Source organism: Lepidochelys olivacea, assembly GCF_965140295.1.
Source record: "Lepidochelys olivacea isolate rLepOli2 genome assembly, chromosome: 3".
NCBI classification, from domain to species: domain Eukaryota; kingdom Metazoa; phylum Chordata; order Testudines; family Cheloniidae; genus Lepidochelys; species Lepidochelys olivacea.
In genome coordinates this window covers 191,166,703-191,182,251 of record NC_140413.1, presented here as the reverse complement: position 1 = coordinate 191,182,251, position 15,549 = coordinate 191,166,703, and the positions used below count along the sequence as shown (strand labels likewise).

The 15,549-nt window shown below is 43.5% G+C and overlaps 2 protein-coding genes across 5 annotated transcripts in view; one reads left to right on the top strand and one right to left on the bottom strand.

Annotated features, from left to right (window-relative positions):
• PUS10 (pseudouridine synthase 10) overlaps positions 1–10,197 on the top strand; it is a 79,554-nt gene extending 69,357 nt beyond the window's left edge. For all 4 annotated transcript variants that reach the window (XM_084622721.1, XM_084622720.1, XM_084622722.1 and 1 more), the window contains 2 exons: positions 1,521–1,620; positions 6,960–10,197. In XM_084622721.1, the coding sequence (XP_084478847.1) occupies positions 1,521–1,620; positions 6,960–6,998 (139 nt within the window). In that variant the 3' untranslated portion in view covers positions 6,999–10,197. The remainder of the gene's footprint in view (positions 1–1,520; positions 1,621–6,959) is intronic.
• A 2,099-nt stretch (positions 10,198–12,296) lies between these two features.
• REL (REL proto-oncogene, NF-kB subunit) overlaps positions 12,297–15,549 on the bottom strand; it is a 41,079-nt gene continuing 37,826 nt past the window's right edge. Inside the window, exon 10 of the mRNA XM_084624875.1 lies at positions 12,297–15,354. Within this exon, the coding sequence (XP_084481001.1) occupies positions 14,522–15,354 (833 nt within the window). The 3' untranslated portion in view covers positions 12,297–14,521. The remainder of the gene's footprint in view (positions 15,355–15,549) is intronic.

Sequence of the window (15,549 nt, the reverse complement as noted above, 5' to 3'; positions counted from 1 at the left end):
CCTCCTACTTCCCACCACCTGACTGACCCCTCAGAACCCCCAGCCCATCCAACCCCCCCTGCTCCTTGTCCCCTGACAGCCCCTTCCTGGGATCCCCTGGGACCCTACCCCGTATCCAACCCCCCCTATCCTCTGACTGGCCCAACCCCTATCCACACCCCCGCCCCCTGACAGGTTCCCCGAGACTCCCACATCCTATCCAACCCCCCTCACCCCCGTTCCCCCTCCCCTGACTGCCCCCCCAAGAACCTCCACCCCATCCAACTGCCCCCTTTCCCCTGACTGCCCCCCGGGACACCCTGCCCCTTATCCAACCCCCCTGCCCCCTTACTGTGCCACTCAGAACAGCATGTCTGGCAGCTGCGCCACTCGGACGGAGCCAGACACGCTGCTGCACTACTCTGCAGGAGTGCGCAGCCCCGCCGCCCAGGGCGCCGTTCGCACAGCAGTGCCACTGCGGGGGGAGGGGGGCAGTGGGAGAGGGACCAGGGGTGAGCCTCCCCAGCCGAGAGCTCAGGGGCCGGGTAGGACTGTCTCGCGGACTGTAGTTTTCCCACCTCTGCCCTAGATGCAATGGAGGGCATGGGGGAGGTTCAAGATATGTAATTAATTTGTATTTGTGAGTTTGTTAGATCCTGGGTTAAATGTATTTGTTTTTGTTTTAATATTTGCCTAACACTTAGGTTCTAAGAGTCTGTTTAAGGAAAGTTATCAATATGACTCACTCATTTATTATCTGAGAAATAGTTATATAACATTTTTAAAATGAAACATAGATTCATAGATATTTAGGTCAGAAGGGACCATTATGATCATCTAGTCTGACCTCCTGCACAACGCAGGCCACAGAATCTCACCCACCCACTCCTACAAAAAAACCTCCCACCTGTATCTGTGCTATTGAAGTCCTCAAATCGTAGTTTAAAGACTTCAAAAAGCAGAGAATCCTCCAGCAAGTGACCCTTGCCCCATGCTACAGAGGAAGGCGAAAAACCTCCAGGGCCTCTTCCAATCTGCCTTGGAGGAAAATTCCTTCCCGACCCCAAATATGGCGATCAGCTAACCCCTGAGCATATGGGCAAGATTCATCAGCCGGATACTACCGAAAATTCTTTCCTGGGTAACTTGGATCTCACCCCATCTAATAGCCCATCACAGGCCATTGGGCCTATATACCATGAAACTGTTCTAATGACTGAATATCGGTATGTAGTATCGGTTGCTACTTACTGTAACGGGTTTAGAATTTAGCAAAATGTCACTACCCAGTTTAAAACAAACAAAAGGATGGATTGTGAGGTATGGTAGCTTTCAACTTTAGAGCTAGATCCCAAAAGCTAAAGATGGCAACAGCTCCCACAACTGATTTTGCAAACACTTACATTGTATCTTGGATCAGGAACAGAAATAGATTTTGGTATTTCTGCTTTGTGTTTTTTGCCATATCCTTTTCACCTTTCTACATTAATCAGCTCCAGTCACGCAAGGCCCAAACTCACTTTTCCTTAAGCAAGATCTAGTTACATTAAAGAGTTTGTACATGGAGATTTTGGAAGAACAAAACCCAATATTGGCTTCCTACTTAAGAGAACTGCTGACATTCTGGAGCTGGATGTAGAGGTAAACGGTTCATAATATATCAGGGTGGCCAAAAGGCGGTTTGCGAGCCGCATGTGGGCCTTTCACAATTAAAGTGTGGCTCGTGGAGCCCTCCCCCCCATGCACACCCATTCTCCACCTACCAGACTGGTGTGGGGGGAGAGCTTAGGGCTACTGCTCTGCGGCACAGTGGTGGGGCTAGGGGCTTTTTCCAGAGATGAATGGTGCCTGCTGAGAGTGTGGGGGCACAATTTAAAGGTTGGCCCCCCCTTGAATCATGCCCCCCAGGTATGACCCCCTTACCCTCAGTGGCCCCTCCCTGCAGCTCCCAAGTGTTAGCTCTGCGTGGAGAGGCAGTGGCAAACAGCTGGGAGCTGCAGGGAGAGGCCGCTACCTCTCCCCACAGCCGGCTGTAGCTCCCAGCTTGGTGGCTCCAGCAGTTGCTATGGAAAAATCGGGGTGGGAGGAGGACATGACCCCACATCCCGTCCCCCCACATTGCTTCTGGCTTCTGCCCAGCAAAGAGGGAGGTCTTGGGGATTCAGCCTGGCGGGGCATGTGTGCCGGGGTTTGGGACTTCCAGGGCACGGGGCTGAAGCCCCACTCCTGCTGAAGGCACCTCCCAGGGTGCTGAAGCCCTGAGACAGTCCTGCAGGGAGTGGGGAAGCCCAGAGCCCGAGCAGGTGCACCCCGGCTCTTGAACTTCTGAAGATCGTCATATGCAGCTCGGAGGGTCAGTAAGTTTGGCCTCCCCTATAATATATCCTATCTTGAGGTCAGCAAAGCAATTGCATTTGTAAGGGTTTGTCTACACATGAAAAATAATCCAAAAGAAGGTACGGTATGAATTTAAAGCAGATTAACTATTGCAAAATGGATTAGGCTCCTTTGAATAAGGCAGTCTTATTCCAAAATAAGAGCATCCACACATGGAGTTGATCAGGATAGCTATTCTGGAATTATGCCTTGTGTAGACAAGCCCATAAGCTGTATGTATAAACTTTCTTGCTTTGGCCTAATTAACAATCCTTACTGCCATTAATGCAAAATATGATGTTAATACAAAATAATTGTTAAAATTTTAAACACATCATTGAGCCATATGCTCCAATGATGTCATAGATGTGCTTCACTGACGTCTTCGGGGCTCACCACGGGAGCAGGAATCTGCTTACCGGGAGCAGGAATCTGCTTACCTGGAATCTGCTTCCTGGATATATTGTGCTTATTTAAACTCTGGCTTTATAATGTTCATCAGTGCATGGTGGAGTGTAGTTTAGCAATAGGGAGTTTTGCTCTGTGTATTAAGTGTGCCATACCCTCTCCCTTTAACAGAACTTCTGAGAAGTGGGGCTGCATCAGAAATAAGAGAAATGTAACCCTTCGTATCAATGCCACTGATTCAAATGCAACACTGGATAACATCTGACGCCTTGCTGGTAGCCTCAGCTTGGTTTCTAATTGACACCTATCCCTATTACAGTTTCATTACCCTGATAGCAAATGGGCATGAAGACTAAATTTTTCTTGTACCAAAAGATGGTCCCTGCAAATCAGGAGTTAGACATATTGGTAGGGCAGAGTATGGGAGGAAGCCAGGGCTGTACCAGATCTTAAGATGAAGGGAAGTTTTCGCAAGTATTAAAAACCAGGCATGATCACTAATTTCACATTAAAGAGGGAAATAGAAAATGACTTAAGTTATCTGATCCCAAATTCTTAAGCCTCTGTCACAGAATAAACACCACACAGTTGTCTGTTTGGAATCCTAATAACAAATCTTTTAAATTATAAATGAATTCCTGGTGTCATTGAAATTGGTAGGAGTTTGGCTTCTGCACGCAGTGCGGCCAGGATTTCACCCAGACATGTTTGAGGAACTGCACGCGTGCTACAAATTTGTAATTCTAGTGTCATAATCAGTATTGTCATCTGACTACATATATTGTAAAATTTAGTGATTTACTTAAGAAAACGATGGACTAAAATAAGTTATTTGGTTTCTGGAATTTCAAATGGAATTGCTGAAATATAATTGTAAAAAGTTACTGATACTGTGGGGATTCTGCTTTCCTAACATTTTTAACTGCAGAGAACAGCATAGGCTTGGACTTAATATTTAAACAAATGGCTGCAGTTTAATACTTTTTTAAATGTGAAACAACCAGCATCAGGATTTTATCTTCGCTGACTGTATCCCTGTAAAGGGGAGTGGGTGAGAAGGAGCCTGCAAAGACAACTGCTGAACATGAGCAACTAGACTGCTAGACTGCAGTTGACAAGCGCTGCACTCTCGCTGAATGGCATCACTGCAATTATTGCACACAACTAGGAAAGATGTCTGGGGGCTTGAAGATAATTAGTCATTTTACTAATAATGGATTTTAACCTCGCCCAAGAACCTAATCTTTTTATGAAGATGTAGATTAGGTAAGGAGTAGGTACGATTAATTTAGGCAATCTTGAAGCCAGGGTGTTTAATGTGCCATCATTGTGACCCCTACTTGACAAATGCCTGATGCTTCATTAGTGACGGGTGTGCTGCCTCGGGAGCAGAGCTGGCAACAAGTTTATGCCCAAAGGGAATTGGCCGTGAGGCCAGGGGAGAAGGATAATCCCAATTCCATTACTTGTTAGACTTGCTGTTAATAAAGTATGTGTGAAATATGATTTGTGCATTTTGACCAGAAGTAATGATGACTTAATCATCTGACCTACATAAAATCAGCCACCTTATTTTTTGAATGAATTATACGTGTCGAGGAGTCATATTTGGGGAGTGATCAGACTTTACTCAAACACTGCCCACAGTTCCAAACTCCATCCTCAATCCCATAATAGCTGGATCTTTCTGCTGTATTGATCAGCAATAACAATAGTTATTAATTACATTTAACTCACCCTAATCAGCCTGAAATACTGTTTAGAGCTGGCTGGCTGCAGCCTCAGACCAACATCACTGCATTAGGTCACACTTAGAAAAGCCTAGTGTAAACTGTAAAGGTTAAAAGCTTTTTGGCTTTTTCAAAATGCAAGCGTACACTCTGCCAGAAGCATATGGGCCACCAAAGAAATGCAGATACCCCATGCCCCTGTGTACTAGCTCACTCCATCTTCTTCTTGTTTCTGAGGAGCAGCCGTGTTAGTCTGTATCCGCAAAAAGAACAGGAGGACTTATGGCGCCTTAGAGACTAACACATTTATTAGAGCATAAGCTTTCGTGGGCTACAGCTCACTTCTTCGGACGCATAGAATGGAACATATAGTAAGAAGATTATATATATATACACACACACACATACAGAGAAGGTGGAAGTTGCCATACAAACTGTAAGAGGCTAATTAATTAAGATGAGCTATTATCAGCGGGAGAAAAAACTTTTGTAGTGATAATCAAGATGGCCCATTTAGACAGTTGACAAGAAGGTGTGAGGATACTTAACATGGGGAAATAGATTCAATATGTGTAATGACCCAGCCACTCCCAGTCTCTATTCAAACCCAAGTTAATGGTATCTAGTTTGAATATTAATTTAAACTCAGGAGTTTCTCGTTGGAGTCTGTTTTTGAAGCTTTTCTGTGGCAAAATTGCCACCCTTAAGTCTTTTACTGAGTGGCCAGAGACGTTGAAGTGTTCTCCTACCGCTTTTTGAATGTTATGATTCCTGATGTCAGATTTATGTCCATTTATTCTTTTGCGTAGAGACTGTCCAGTTTGGCCAATGTACATGGCAGAGGGGTATTGCTGGCACATGATGGCATATATCACATTGGTAGATGTGCAGGTGAACGAGCCCCTGATGGAGTGGCTAATGTGATTAGGTCCTATGTTGGTGTCACTTCAATAAATATGTCTACAAAGTTGGCATCGGGCTTTGTTGCAAGGATAGGTTCCTGGGTTAGTGTTTTTGGTGTGTGGTTGCTGGAGAGTATTTGCCTCTAGTTGGGGGGCTGTCTGTAAGCGAGGACTGATCTGTGTCCCAAGATCTGAGAGAGTGAGGGATCATTTTTCAGGATAGGTTGGAGATCTTTGATGATGCGCTGGAGAGGTTTTAGTTGGGGGCTGAAGGTGATGGCTAATGGCGTTCTGTTATTTTCTTTGTTGGGCCTGACCTGTAGTAGGTGACTTCTGGGTACTCTTCTGGCTCTGTCAATCTGTTTTTTCACTTCAGCAGGTGTGTATTGTAGTTTTAAGAATGCTTGATAGAGATCTTATAGGCGTTTGTCTCTGTCTGAGGGATTGGAGCAAATGCGGTTGTATCTTTAGAGCTTGGCTGTAGACAATGGATCGTGTGGTGTGTCCTGGATGGAAGCTGAAGGCATGTAGGTAAGTATAGCGGTCAGTAGGTTTCCGGTATAGGGTGGTGTTTATGTGACCATTGCTTATCAGCACAGTAGTGTACAGGAAATGGACCGCTGTGTGGATTGGTCCAGGCTAAGGTTGATGGTGGGATGGAAATTGTTGAAATCATGGTGGAATTCCTCAAGGGCTTCTGTGCCATGGGTCCAGATGACGAAGATGTCATCAATGTACTCTACTTGCGCTACATCATAGGACCTAATCACATTACCCACACCATCAGGGACTCGTTCACCTGCACATCTACCAATATGATAATGCCATCATATGCCAGCAATGCCCCTTTGCCATGTACATTGGCCAAACCGGACAAAGAATAAGTGGACACAAATCTGACATCAGGAATCCTAACATTCAAAAACTGGTAGGAGAACACTTCAACCTCTCTGGCCACTCAGTAAAAGACTTAAGGGTGGCAATTTTGCAACAGAAAAGCTTCAAAAACAGACTCCAATGAGAAACTGCTGAGCTTGAATTAATATTCAAACTAGATACCATTAACTTGGGTTTGAATAGAGACTGGGAGTGGCTGGGTCATTACACATATTGAATCTATTTCCCCATGTTAAGTATCCTCACACTTTCTTGTCCGCTGTCGGGCCATCTCGATTATCACTACAAAAGTTTTTTTCTCCTGCTGATAATAGCTCATCTTAATTAATTAGCCTCTTACAGTTTGTATGGCAACTTCCACCTTCTCTCTCTCTCTCTGGATCTTTTTACTGTATGTTCCATTCTATGCGTCCGATGAAGTGAGCTGTAGCCCACAAAAGCTCATGCTCTAATAAATGTGTTAGTCTCTAAGGTGCCACAAGTCCTCCTGTTCTTCTTCTTGTGTTATGCTGCTTTGCCATGTCTTTTTAATAATTTGTTCCCCTTTTATATTAAAGTTATTCTCTTGTTAGTATGCAGAAAGCGCTACTGGCAAGTCTTTCCTAAAACACCAGCTCTCCTGATCTAGTGATTTTGCTTTCCACCCCCAACCCTCTTTCTCTTTTAGTCTGTTGATGTTGATTGGCCTCCAACCCTGAATGATTAGAGTCTTTCATTCAGAAGAAGAGTGGGAAGAGGAAGAGTGACTTGACTCTCTTATCAGGAGCTAACAACAAATTGAACTGTGTACCGTATGATAACTTGTTTATCTCATGCAAAATATTTCTGTTGAACCTTTGGATCATGTTGATCTGTCAGGTTTTTTTAATTGGCTTAAAAACTCAGGATCAGTTGATGCTTGTTCAATTAATTTGCAGCCTTATTGTAAATAAATTACCATCCCGTGTAAAGGGGTCTCTGACAGGCTGTATTAATGATGTATTAATAGCAGTAAATGGTTTCTTTTAAAAAAATTTAGAGAGATGTCCAAACCCTGATCTTTGCAAGATATACCAAATATGCTTTCCTGAATACTGTTTGAAACCCTTTGATTGAAAAGAGAAGTTCCCCTCCCTGAAACCACACATACCATATATCATCTAATTTTATTCCTAACCAGAAAAAAAAAGTAGACACGTTTATATCAGATACCATAAGCATAATCTTATCTAGATGTTTGTACTACTTCCCAGATCAGCAGTCTAAAAGCCTGTTCCTAAGTACGCCAAAAACTATTCATATAAAGGATTTGTTATAGTCTGATCCTGACAATTCTCAGTTAATATGGAATTCTGAAATCAGTGGGACTACTCCTGGAGTGAGGTACTGCTCAACATGCGTAGGGGCAGCAGAATCTGGCCTACAATATTTCCCCCATCTATGTACTGGTGCTGGTTGGATTTTGACTATTGTAGGGGAGAGGGGGTGGCTAAAAACCTTGTACCCAAAAATTCAGTTCAGAAATTCAGGAGGTGCCTCATGAGATTTGTAGTTCAAGTACCTCATACTCCTATTCTCTTCTGTAGGCCAGGGTCCCTGACCAGTCTACATCTCCCATGTCTCCCCTCTTGCTGAGCCCCTGTGTGCAGCATGAGAGATGTAGTCTGGCTGGGGAAGCCACCACATGAAGGAGAGTGGGGACATGAGGTGCCCCAACTACAACTCTTTGAGGGACCGTACTGGCATTACTGAACAGAAATATTTGGGGTTTTGGCTGACAAACATGTTGCGGTTTTTCTTGACATAAGCTGAAAATTCCCACAGAAAGTAGCCAATTTTTTTGAAAAATTTCATCTAGTTGAAAACTCCATTTTCCATCAGAAAAACAGTTTTAATTGATTTTTTTTTATCATGCCTAGGCTATACTTACTATGTTCATTGATTAATTTTATTTTATTGTGCTACTTCTTTAGCATAATACTGGCAGGTCCAAGTTCCTCTGCAAAAAAGCCGTAAAAGTAGCCATCTGTTTGTGTTACATTTTGTGTGGCAGGATAAAGAGTTGCAGGTTTACACCACATCCCACTTCCTGTACAAAAAGTGCAAGACAGATAAAAAGTTCAAGTCATGATAGAATTTTAGCATGAAGTACAGAAAAGGCCTAATCTAAAGAAAGCAAGCTAATTCACTACCCCTCTGGCTCTACCTGCAGTAGGAACGGGGAGGCTGTAGTATATGTGGCTTTCTGGCATTTTTATGTCAGCAAAAACATTTGAGTCCAGTCTGCGCTACCAGTGGTGAATCACAAGGCCCCGCTTTGCCACTGTAGCTGAAGCGAAGGTATATAGAAGCGTATGAAAACTTGTGTATAAATTAACAAGCCCCCACTTTAATATGTGAGTGTGAAATGGCCTCACAGGTTGTAACCCAAATCAGAAATTAAGAGGACTGCCTTACAACACATCTTGCTACATTTGATGAAATCAAGACTGAGTGAGTGCATCATAGAGCTGTTTCTGCTCCTATGAAGCACAAAAAGATGAATACAGATTCAGGAAGAAATTGAGGGGATTTGGAATTATTAAAGAGGCTTTGTCTTAAAATGTTTCAGAAATATGTCAGGTATTCTACAAGACACACTGCTATTTATGTGGTGGTGGGGGGAGGAACTGTTGGGTGGACTGTACCCACTGCTAGCGTCAGGAAAGACTCATTAAATTAGTTCCTCTTCTCCACTATCTCCAACATGTAAACATGGATGCAGGAGTTCAAAAGTACATTTCTGTTTCTTTCTAGAATCAGGAGCATGATTTAGACTACAGGTTTTGTTTCTAATATAAAAGTAACTATGAGCAAACGCTTCCAGCAGTAGTTGACTTAGATAATCATCTGTGTGAACAGTTACAAACATTAAGAAAGGAGCCTATGTGAATGATGGAAAACATAAGAAATTGAATGTACAAAAGAGAAACCCCGTGTAATTGTCTTGATTTCTTGAACCTATTAATAATGATTTCTAAATTCCAAAATCTATAGGGAAAAATCAGCAGGAATAGACAGAGCAGATATCACACAACAGCCCCTCCTGTCTGCTACAAAGCTAAGAAGGCAAAAAAAGAGAGAGAGCACGCTGCTAGTGCTGTCTTAGTACAGAAGATGACTCTGGTCACCATTCTCTCTAATATAGCTTGTGCTATGGGAGCAATGAAGACACCATTTAGAGCTAGAGTGTAGCTGGATGATGAGATTGTAAGGGCTATTTTAAAATATAGGGTCTAATCTCCCTTCCTCGCATCCACAGAGTTCCCAAAGATCCTGAATCAAGACAGGCTTTCTCTAATATATCTGCATTGGGGGTGAAAGTAACTTAACTGACTTACTGGTACAAGAGTAGCAGGGGTCCTGGGCAGGGGGGCGTGCCTCTGGGCCCCCAGAAGGGGTGGGGCTGAGGCCAGGGCCAGACTTCTCCAGTCAGTATTGCCCAGCCCGCGCCAGCAATTGAAAGGGTCTGGGGTTCCCAGCTGTTGGTATCATGTCAGTGGCGGCCAGGAGCCCCGGGCCCTTTAAATCGCTGCTGGGCTCCTGGCAACTACCACGCCAGAAGCTGGAGCCCTGGGCCCTTTTAAATCGCCAGGCTCCGGGGCAGCTGCCTCTTTTGCCCCCCCAATACAGTCAGCTGTGTACCAGCAGCCACTTTCTTACCGGTATGCCATACTGGCTTACTTTCACCTTTGGGTGTAATGCACATGAAACTAAGGTGGTAGCCAAGGTGCCTATACACATAACCATCCAATTATGTTCATTGGCTATGTAGTGAAAGTGATCACATAAAATATAAAGAAAATTTTGAAAAGCTAATGTAATTTGTTTTGTGACTTTGTTAAAATCTGAAGGTTTAACAAGAAAATAAACCCTTCTCTCCTTCAGCCTGTGTGTTTGTTCGTAATTTACATTGCAGAACTGGAACTAAAATAAATTATAGTTTTATTTTAAAAACATCAGGGCAAAACTTACCCTTTCAAGTAGTGTCACTGAATTACGGTGATGGCTTGTGTGAATAAAGGGAGCAGGATTTAGTCTATTATAGAAACTTATCAGATCAGAAATGTAACACACTGAAAGGAACTATGCAAAGAATGAAAACAAAAGTTGTTTCATACATTGCAACATTTCAGCCCAAAAACAGCTTAGTGTGTGTAAAAAGTTATTAACATTGACTCAGAAGGAACTCTAGGCATCACTAAAAGTACTCATTTCCCCCATGTGTCCTAAACTTATCTTTCCTAACAAAACATATAGCTTTTTAGAATTGGCTATTCTGTTCAGAATCTAATGTGGGGCACTGTTGTCCCTCAAAGGTCATAGGAACTGGGCAGCCAATAAGAAAACTGACATTTAGCCCAGCATTGAACATCCTTACACTTGCGTGATGGTTCATTTAACTCAACAGGACTTGGTGTGGGAATAAGGATTTGTAGGATCAACTCCCATAAAGCAGAAGAAAAAGGTATTTTAAAATAACTAAAGTGGGTGATGTGTGGTATATCTAGAGAGCATCATCCCTACTATTCACTACTCCAAGGAAAACGTCCCCTGGACCTTACATTTCAAACAATAGCTGTGCAGAGCTGCCCTCTGAAATACAGGCTTCTTGAAGGTGTCAAGGACACCCAACAACTGAGCCCCTGCAAAAATATCAGGAGTCATTTTTCAGAAAGTAGGCCTTAGGCCTATGGCCTACACAGAGATTTTGCATGGCTCTAACTAAACTGGTATAGCTACAACTATGAATACCTTTACTAAACCTACCAATAAACACATCTTTACATTGTAACTGCCTATACACTACGGTGGCGTGCTGATTTAACTAAATTTGTTTTTCTACCAATTTAGGCAATCAATGCAAAAAACTACACAGATGCTCTTAGTGTACAAGTCACTTAGGCTTTCCACTAGCCAACGATACTCAGTAGCCATGGAAAATGCCTTAAAAACAGGTTTCCTAATATGAACAAAACCAAAGCAGCGTCTCTCAAGCTGATATAAGCTTTTGGGGCCTCACATGAGTAGCCTCATTTAAGTCAAGGAGTATTAGAGGGGCTGAATAACCGTTAGGATCCGATTTTCTTTTTCAAGCTAATGTTCTTGAATGGTCTATTGGGACAGAGTATAAACACAAAACCAGCTTATCTTGGAGCCAAAAAGGAAAACACAGAGGTGAATTAAAATATTTAATTATACACAATAAAAAATTGTAGCAAAGAATTTTTGAAATAAAAAATTACTAAAATGTTAATTGAGAACTTTAAAGAAACTGATTGACCAGATATTTCAAGCTTTATATTTCCTCAGTCATGCTCTGTTGGGTTATTACACCTACAAATCACATGAAAAATGCTGCTTGGTCCCTTTCATTCATTTTAAAAGTATTACGAAAATGCTGACAAGTAGCACGTTGCCGCTCCTCTCACCTGAGATTTATAGGAAGCACCTGTCCAAGCTCCAGCTGCATATATAATACACAGGGCCGCCCTTAGGGTTGATGGGGCCCTACTCAGTATTATTAGACTAGAGCCCCTATGCTCCACTGCAGGCGGTCCCCAGCCAGCACCACTGACCCCAGTGTGTTGAGGTGGCCCAGCCACAACCCCTGCCTGCGGACCCCCCCCCCCATTGCTGACACACACCATGCTTTGTACGCAGCAAATGCTGTGGCAATGGCTCAAGGCAGGCTTCGTGCTGTCACATGGGGGCTGCATCTTGCCAGAGCCCATGGCCCTCCTGCAGCCACTCACCACGAGCCTTTTGACAGGATGTACCAAGCAGTAATAACAATAATACGTGTGTGTGTGTAAGAGAAAAATCTGTATTGAGAGACCAACTCGTGAGAGGCAGAGTGTATGGGGGCATGAGAGCCAGACTGTGTGTGTGTTAGGGAAGTGTGAGAGACAGTGAGCACACTGTCACTTTAAGTCCCAGCCCCCCCCCCCCCCCCATGTGGAAGTTTCATTCCTCCCATCCTGGCCCCAACCCAGCCCCCCCTGGAGACCAAGCAGTGCAGGTAGGCAGGGTCCAGGGAAGGACTCTACTCTGAGCAGTGGTGCACCGGCAGAGCCGGAGGCTGGATCCTCAGCTGGCCAGCTGAGGAGGAAGGGAGGGGGTGGGGAGAAGCCTGCTGGCCCAGCACAGGCAAGGGGCTGGAGAACAGAGGAATCCAGCCACAGCCAGCGAGGGTGGTGCCCCACATTTTCCAGTGCCCTACGTAGCTGCATATGCCTAGGGACAGCCCTGATAATACAATCTAAAAATATCTGCAGAAATTCATACACACACCTGCCCTGTATTGAGCATTACAACTGGAGGTGCATAATCACCTACACCAGTGGTTTTCAACCTTTTTTCAGTTGTGGGACCCCTAAAAAATTTCAAATAGAGGTGCGGACCCCTTTGGAAATCTTAGAGCTGTCTTAGAGCTTGTCTTCACTACCGGGGTAAGTCAACCTAAGTTACGCTACTCCAGCTACGTGAACAAAGCTGGAGTCGACATAGCTTTGGTCAACTTACCCCAGTGTCTTCACTGAGCTGCGCTGATCATAGACGCTCTCCAGTCGACTTCCCTTACTCTTCTCCCAGAGGTGGAGTGCCAGGGTTGACCAAAGAGCGCTCTGTCATCGATTGCAGCAGCGTTGATCTCCCCGTACTGAAGACCAGCCCTTTGACCTAGTTTGCAGGTCCGCAGACCACAGGTTGAAAACGCCTGACCTACACCCTTCAAATTATTGCTCTGAATCAGATTTATTTATTATTGCATCTGGGAGTCAATGAGATCTGTTCTCCAGTCAGTAAATAGACTTATATGAGTTTTAAAAGTTTAGTGATGCCTTTGGCAGTGGAGGAGACTGTTTAAATAGCTTTAAAAAAAGTGAATGTATCTGATTAGAGAACTTGATGCTATAAAAACCAAAACAAGATAACCCCAAAACCCCACAAAGAAATATCATTTATGGGCTAGATCCTCACAGGTGCCTGAGTTATGCTTGACAACCTATGGGGCTAAGGGGGTAGGGCACAGCCCCTCATTCAGGGTGCAGATGGGGATCCTAATTAGCAGCGTGGAATCATTCTGGGTGTCCAGAGCACAGCATGTTTTGGCCACACCTTCCCTTTACCCCTGCGATGCCAGGAGCCAGAAGTAGGTGGTGCAGAGGTTGCAATGCTAGCTTTATGGCACCCAGGACTCTCCTCAGCAAGGGGACTCTCAGCTGCTTGTGTTTGGGTAGCCAGCTTCTAGACTAGCACAAAGTCACCAGAAAGGAGGTGCCATGTAAGAGGATCTAACCCAGTATATTTTATGAAATTCAGAACAAACATGAAACCCCAAAAAGTGTATTCCTTATAGTACCAATCCCCTGCTACTATTCATAAAACATCCAGTACGTTAGAGTAAAAAAAAAAAAATACTGAGAGAACAGTGCAAAGTAGTTTTGCTTCTTTGTTCAACAATTCATGTCACACCATAGCTGCACTATTTAAGAATTCCAGGGAACATTCTAATATTTTTAAATAGACTTAACAATGACATAGTCATTACCATTTTTAAGAATAATTTGCTTTCTAAGCAAATGGAGTGAACATATAAATGTAAAAAAGATCAGTGCATAAGCTAAGTTTAGCAATAAAAATGTATATATAAAAATGTTGAGACAGCACTGTCAGGTAAGAAGAAAATATTAAGGGGACTAAATGGGCCACTGCTGTGCACCAGCAGGACAGTTCCTGGGTTTGTCTGGTTTGTTATTTAGCAAGTTTATATTAATTTTGTATGGAGCAACACTGTTTTTGTTTCCAGCTAGTTCTTTCCCTTAAATTATATAAACTTGGCCCCTCTGAAGATACCTGTTTCCAGGGGTGAGCTTCTGCTGAGTGCAGGAGGTCTTTAGCACCTAGCAGCCCCCTTCACTATCCCTTTCCAACACTGTAAAAAAATTATGTGGGGTTCTTTGGATGTACAAATTCCCAAACCCTATTCCCTAATGTCGCCTTTAATGTGGCATCAACCCTTGATCAGCCACCCTAATTATAGTCTGAAATGTGCATAATAAGTTGCCCTGATAAACATTCCAAGAGGAAAAGCCAGGCTCCCACAGCAATAACTATGAATAGGAATATTCAATTACATATCAATTGTCTGTCTCTGGCCACGAAAGCAACTTTGGATACTGGTTTTCAGATTGACAACAAAACAGAGACTCAGTGGTTGAAGCTCTGCAATATAGCCTCTAAAGTGGCTCCAAAGGAGTTCAAAAGCTCTTCTTCACCTTGGGTCCCACCTGAGTAGTACTGACTATTGGAAGCACTATTTTGATTATTCTGGATAAGAGTGCTGGGTGGCCTTGATTCGTTCACAACTTGAGGGTCTAGGAAATTGTACGCAGCTGAATGAAATGCATTGGACTGTGAACTAAAAGATGAGCTACAAGAAGCTGCTAGAGATGTACTGGTAGAAGGTACCTGATGGATTTGCCTCCTGTGATCACTTGGATTTAAAACTTGATTAAATGATGCCTTTTCTACGTTCATGCTCATGCATCCCATTTCATCAGTCTCCATGTTAACAATGCTGGGTGCTGTGACGTTTATGGCGTGAGCCTGATGCATGATGCTGCTATCAGAGACATTCTGCATGTCTTGCTGTGACATCACTGATGCTCCTATACCATTTGTGCTGGCGAAATCTCGATAGTAGTTTAGATCCTTCTGATCAGTCCAGTTCAGAACATTTTCAGGAAGAGCTGAGAGAGAACTGCTGTTTTGTGGGTTAGGGTTAAGTGCATCCATCACAAAACTGTTCTGTGTCTGTGTATTAACTGTGTTGCCCGATGAAGAAGAGGAGCACAGGGAATGCCAACATGAAGAAAGAGCTTCATCATGCTTAACCGGTCCCACGGCCTGCACATTTGTATGGTGATGTGGGATTGGATTTGAATTGCATGTGGGTGGGGAATAATAAGACGGAATTTGACTGGTGCTTACAGGAGTTCTCTGCAGCGGCATAATTGCAGTTTGAGAAAACATATTTGGTTCTGTGAAAAGGAAACAAATATCTTAATTAATGCCTAGAAATTATAAGAATGAAAAACATGGCAGGCAGTTCAAATGGTCAAGCCTGCCAAAGTGGTACAGCAAAAGCACTAAACACAGGCTTAACTTTAAGCACATGTGCAATCCTATTGACATCAGTGAGATGATTCATGGGCTTGCAGTTAAACACCTACTTT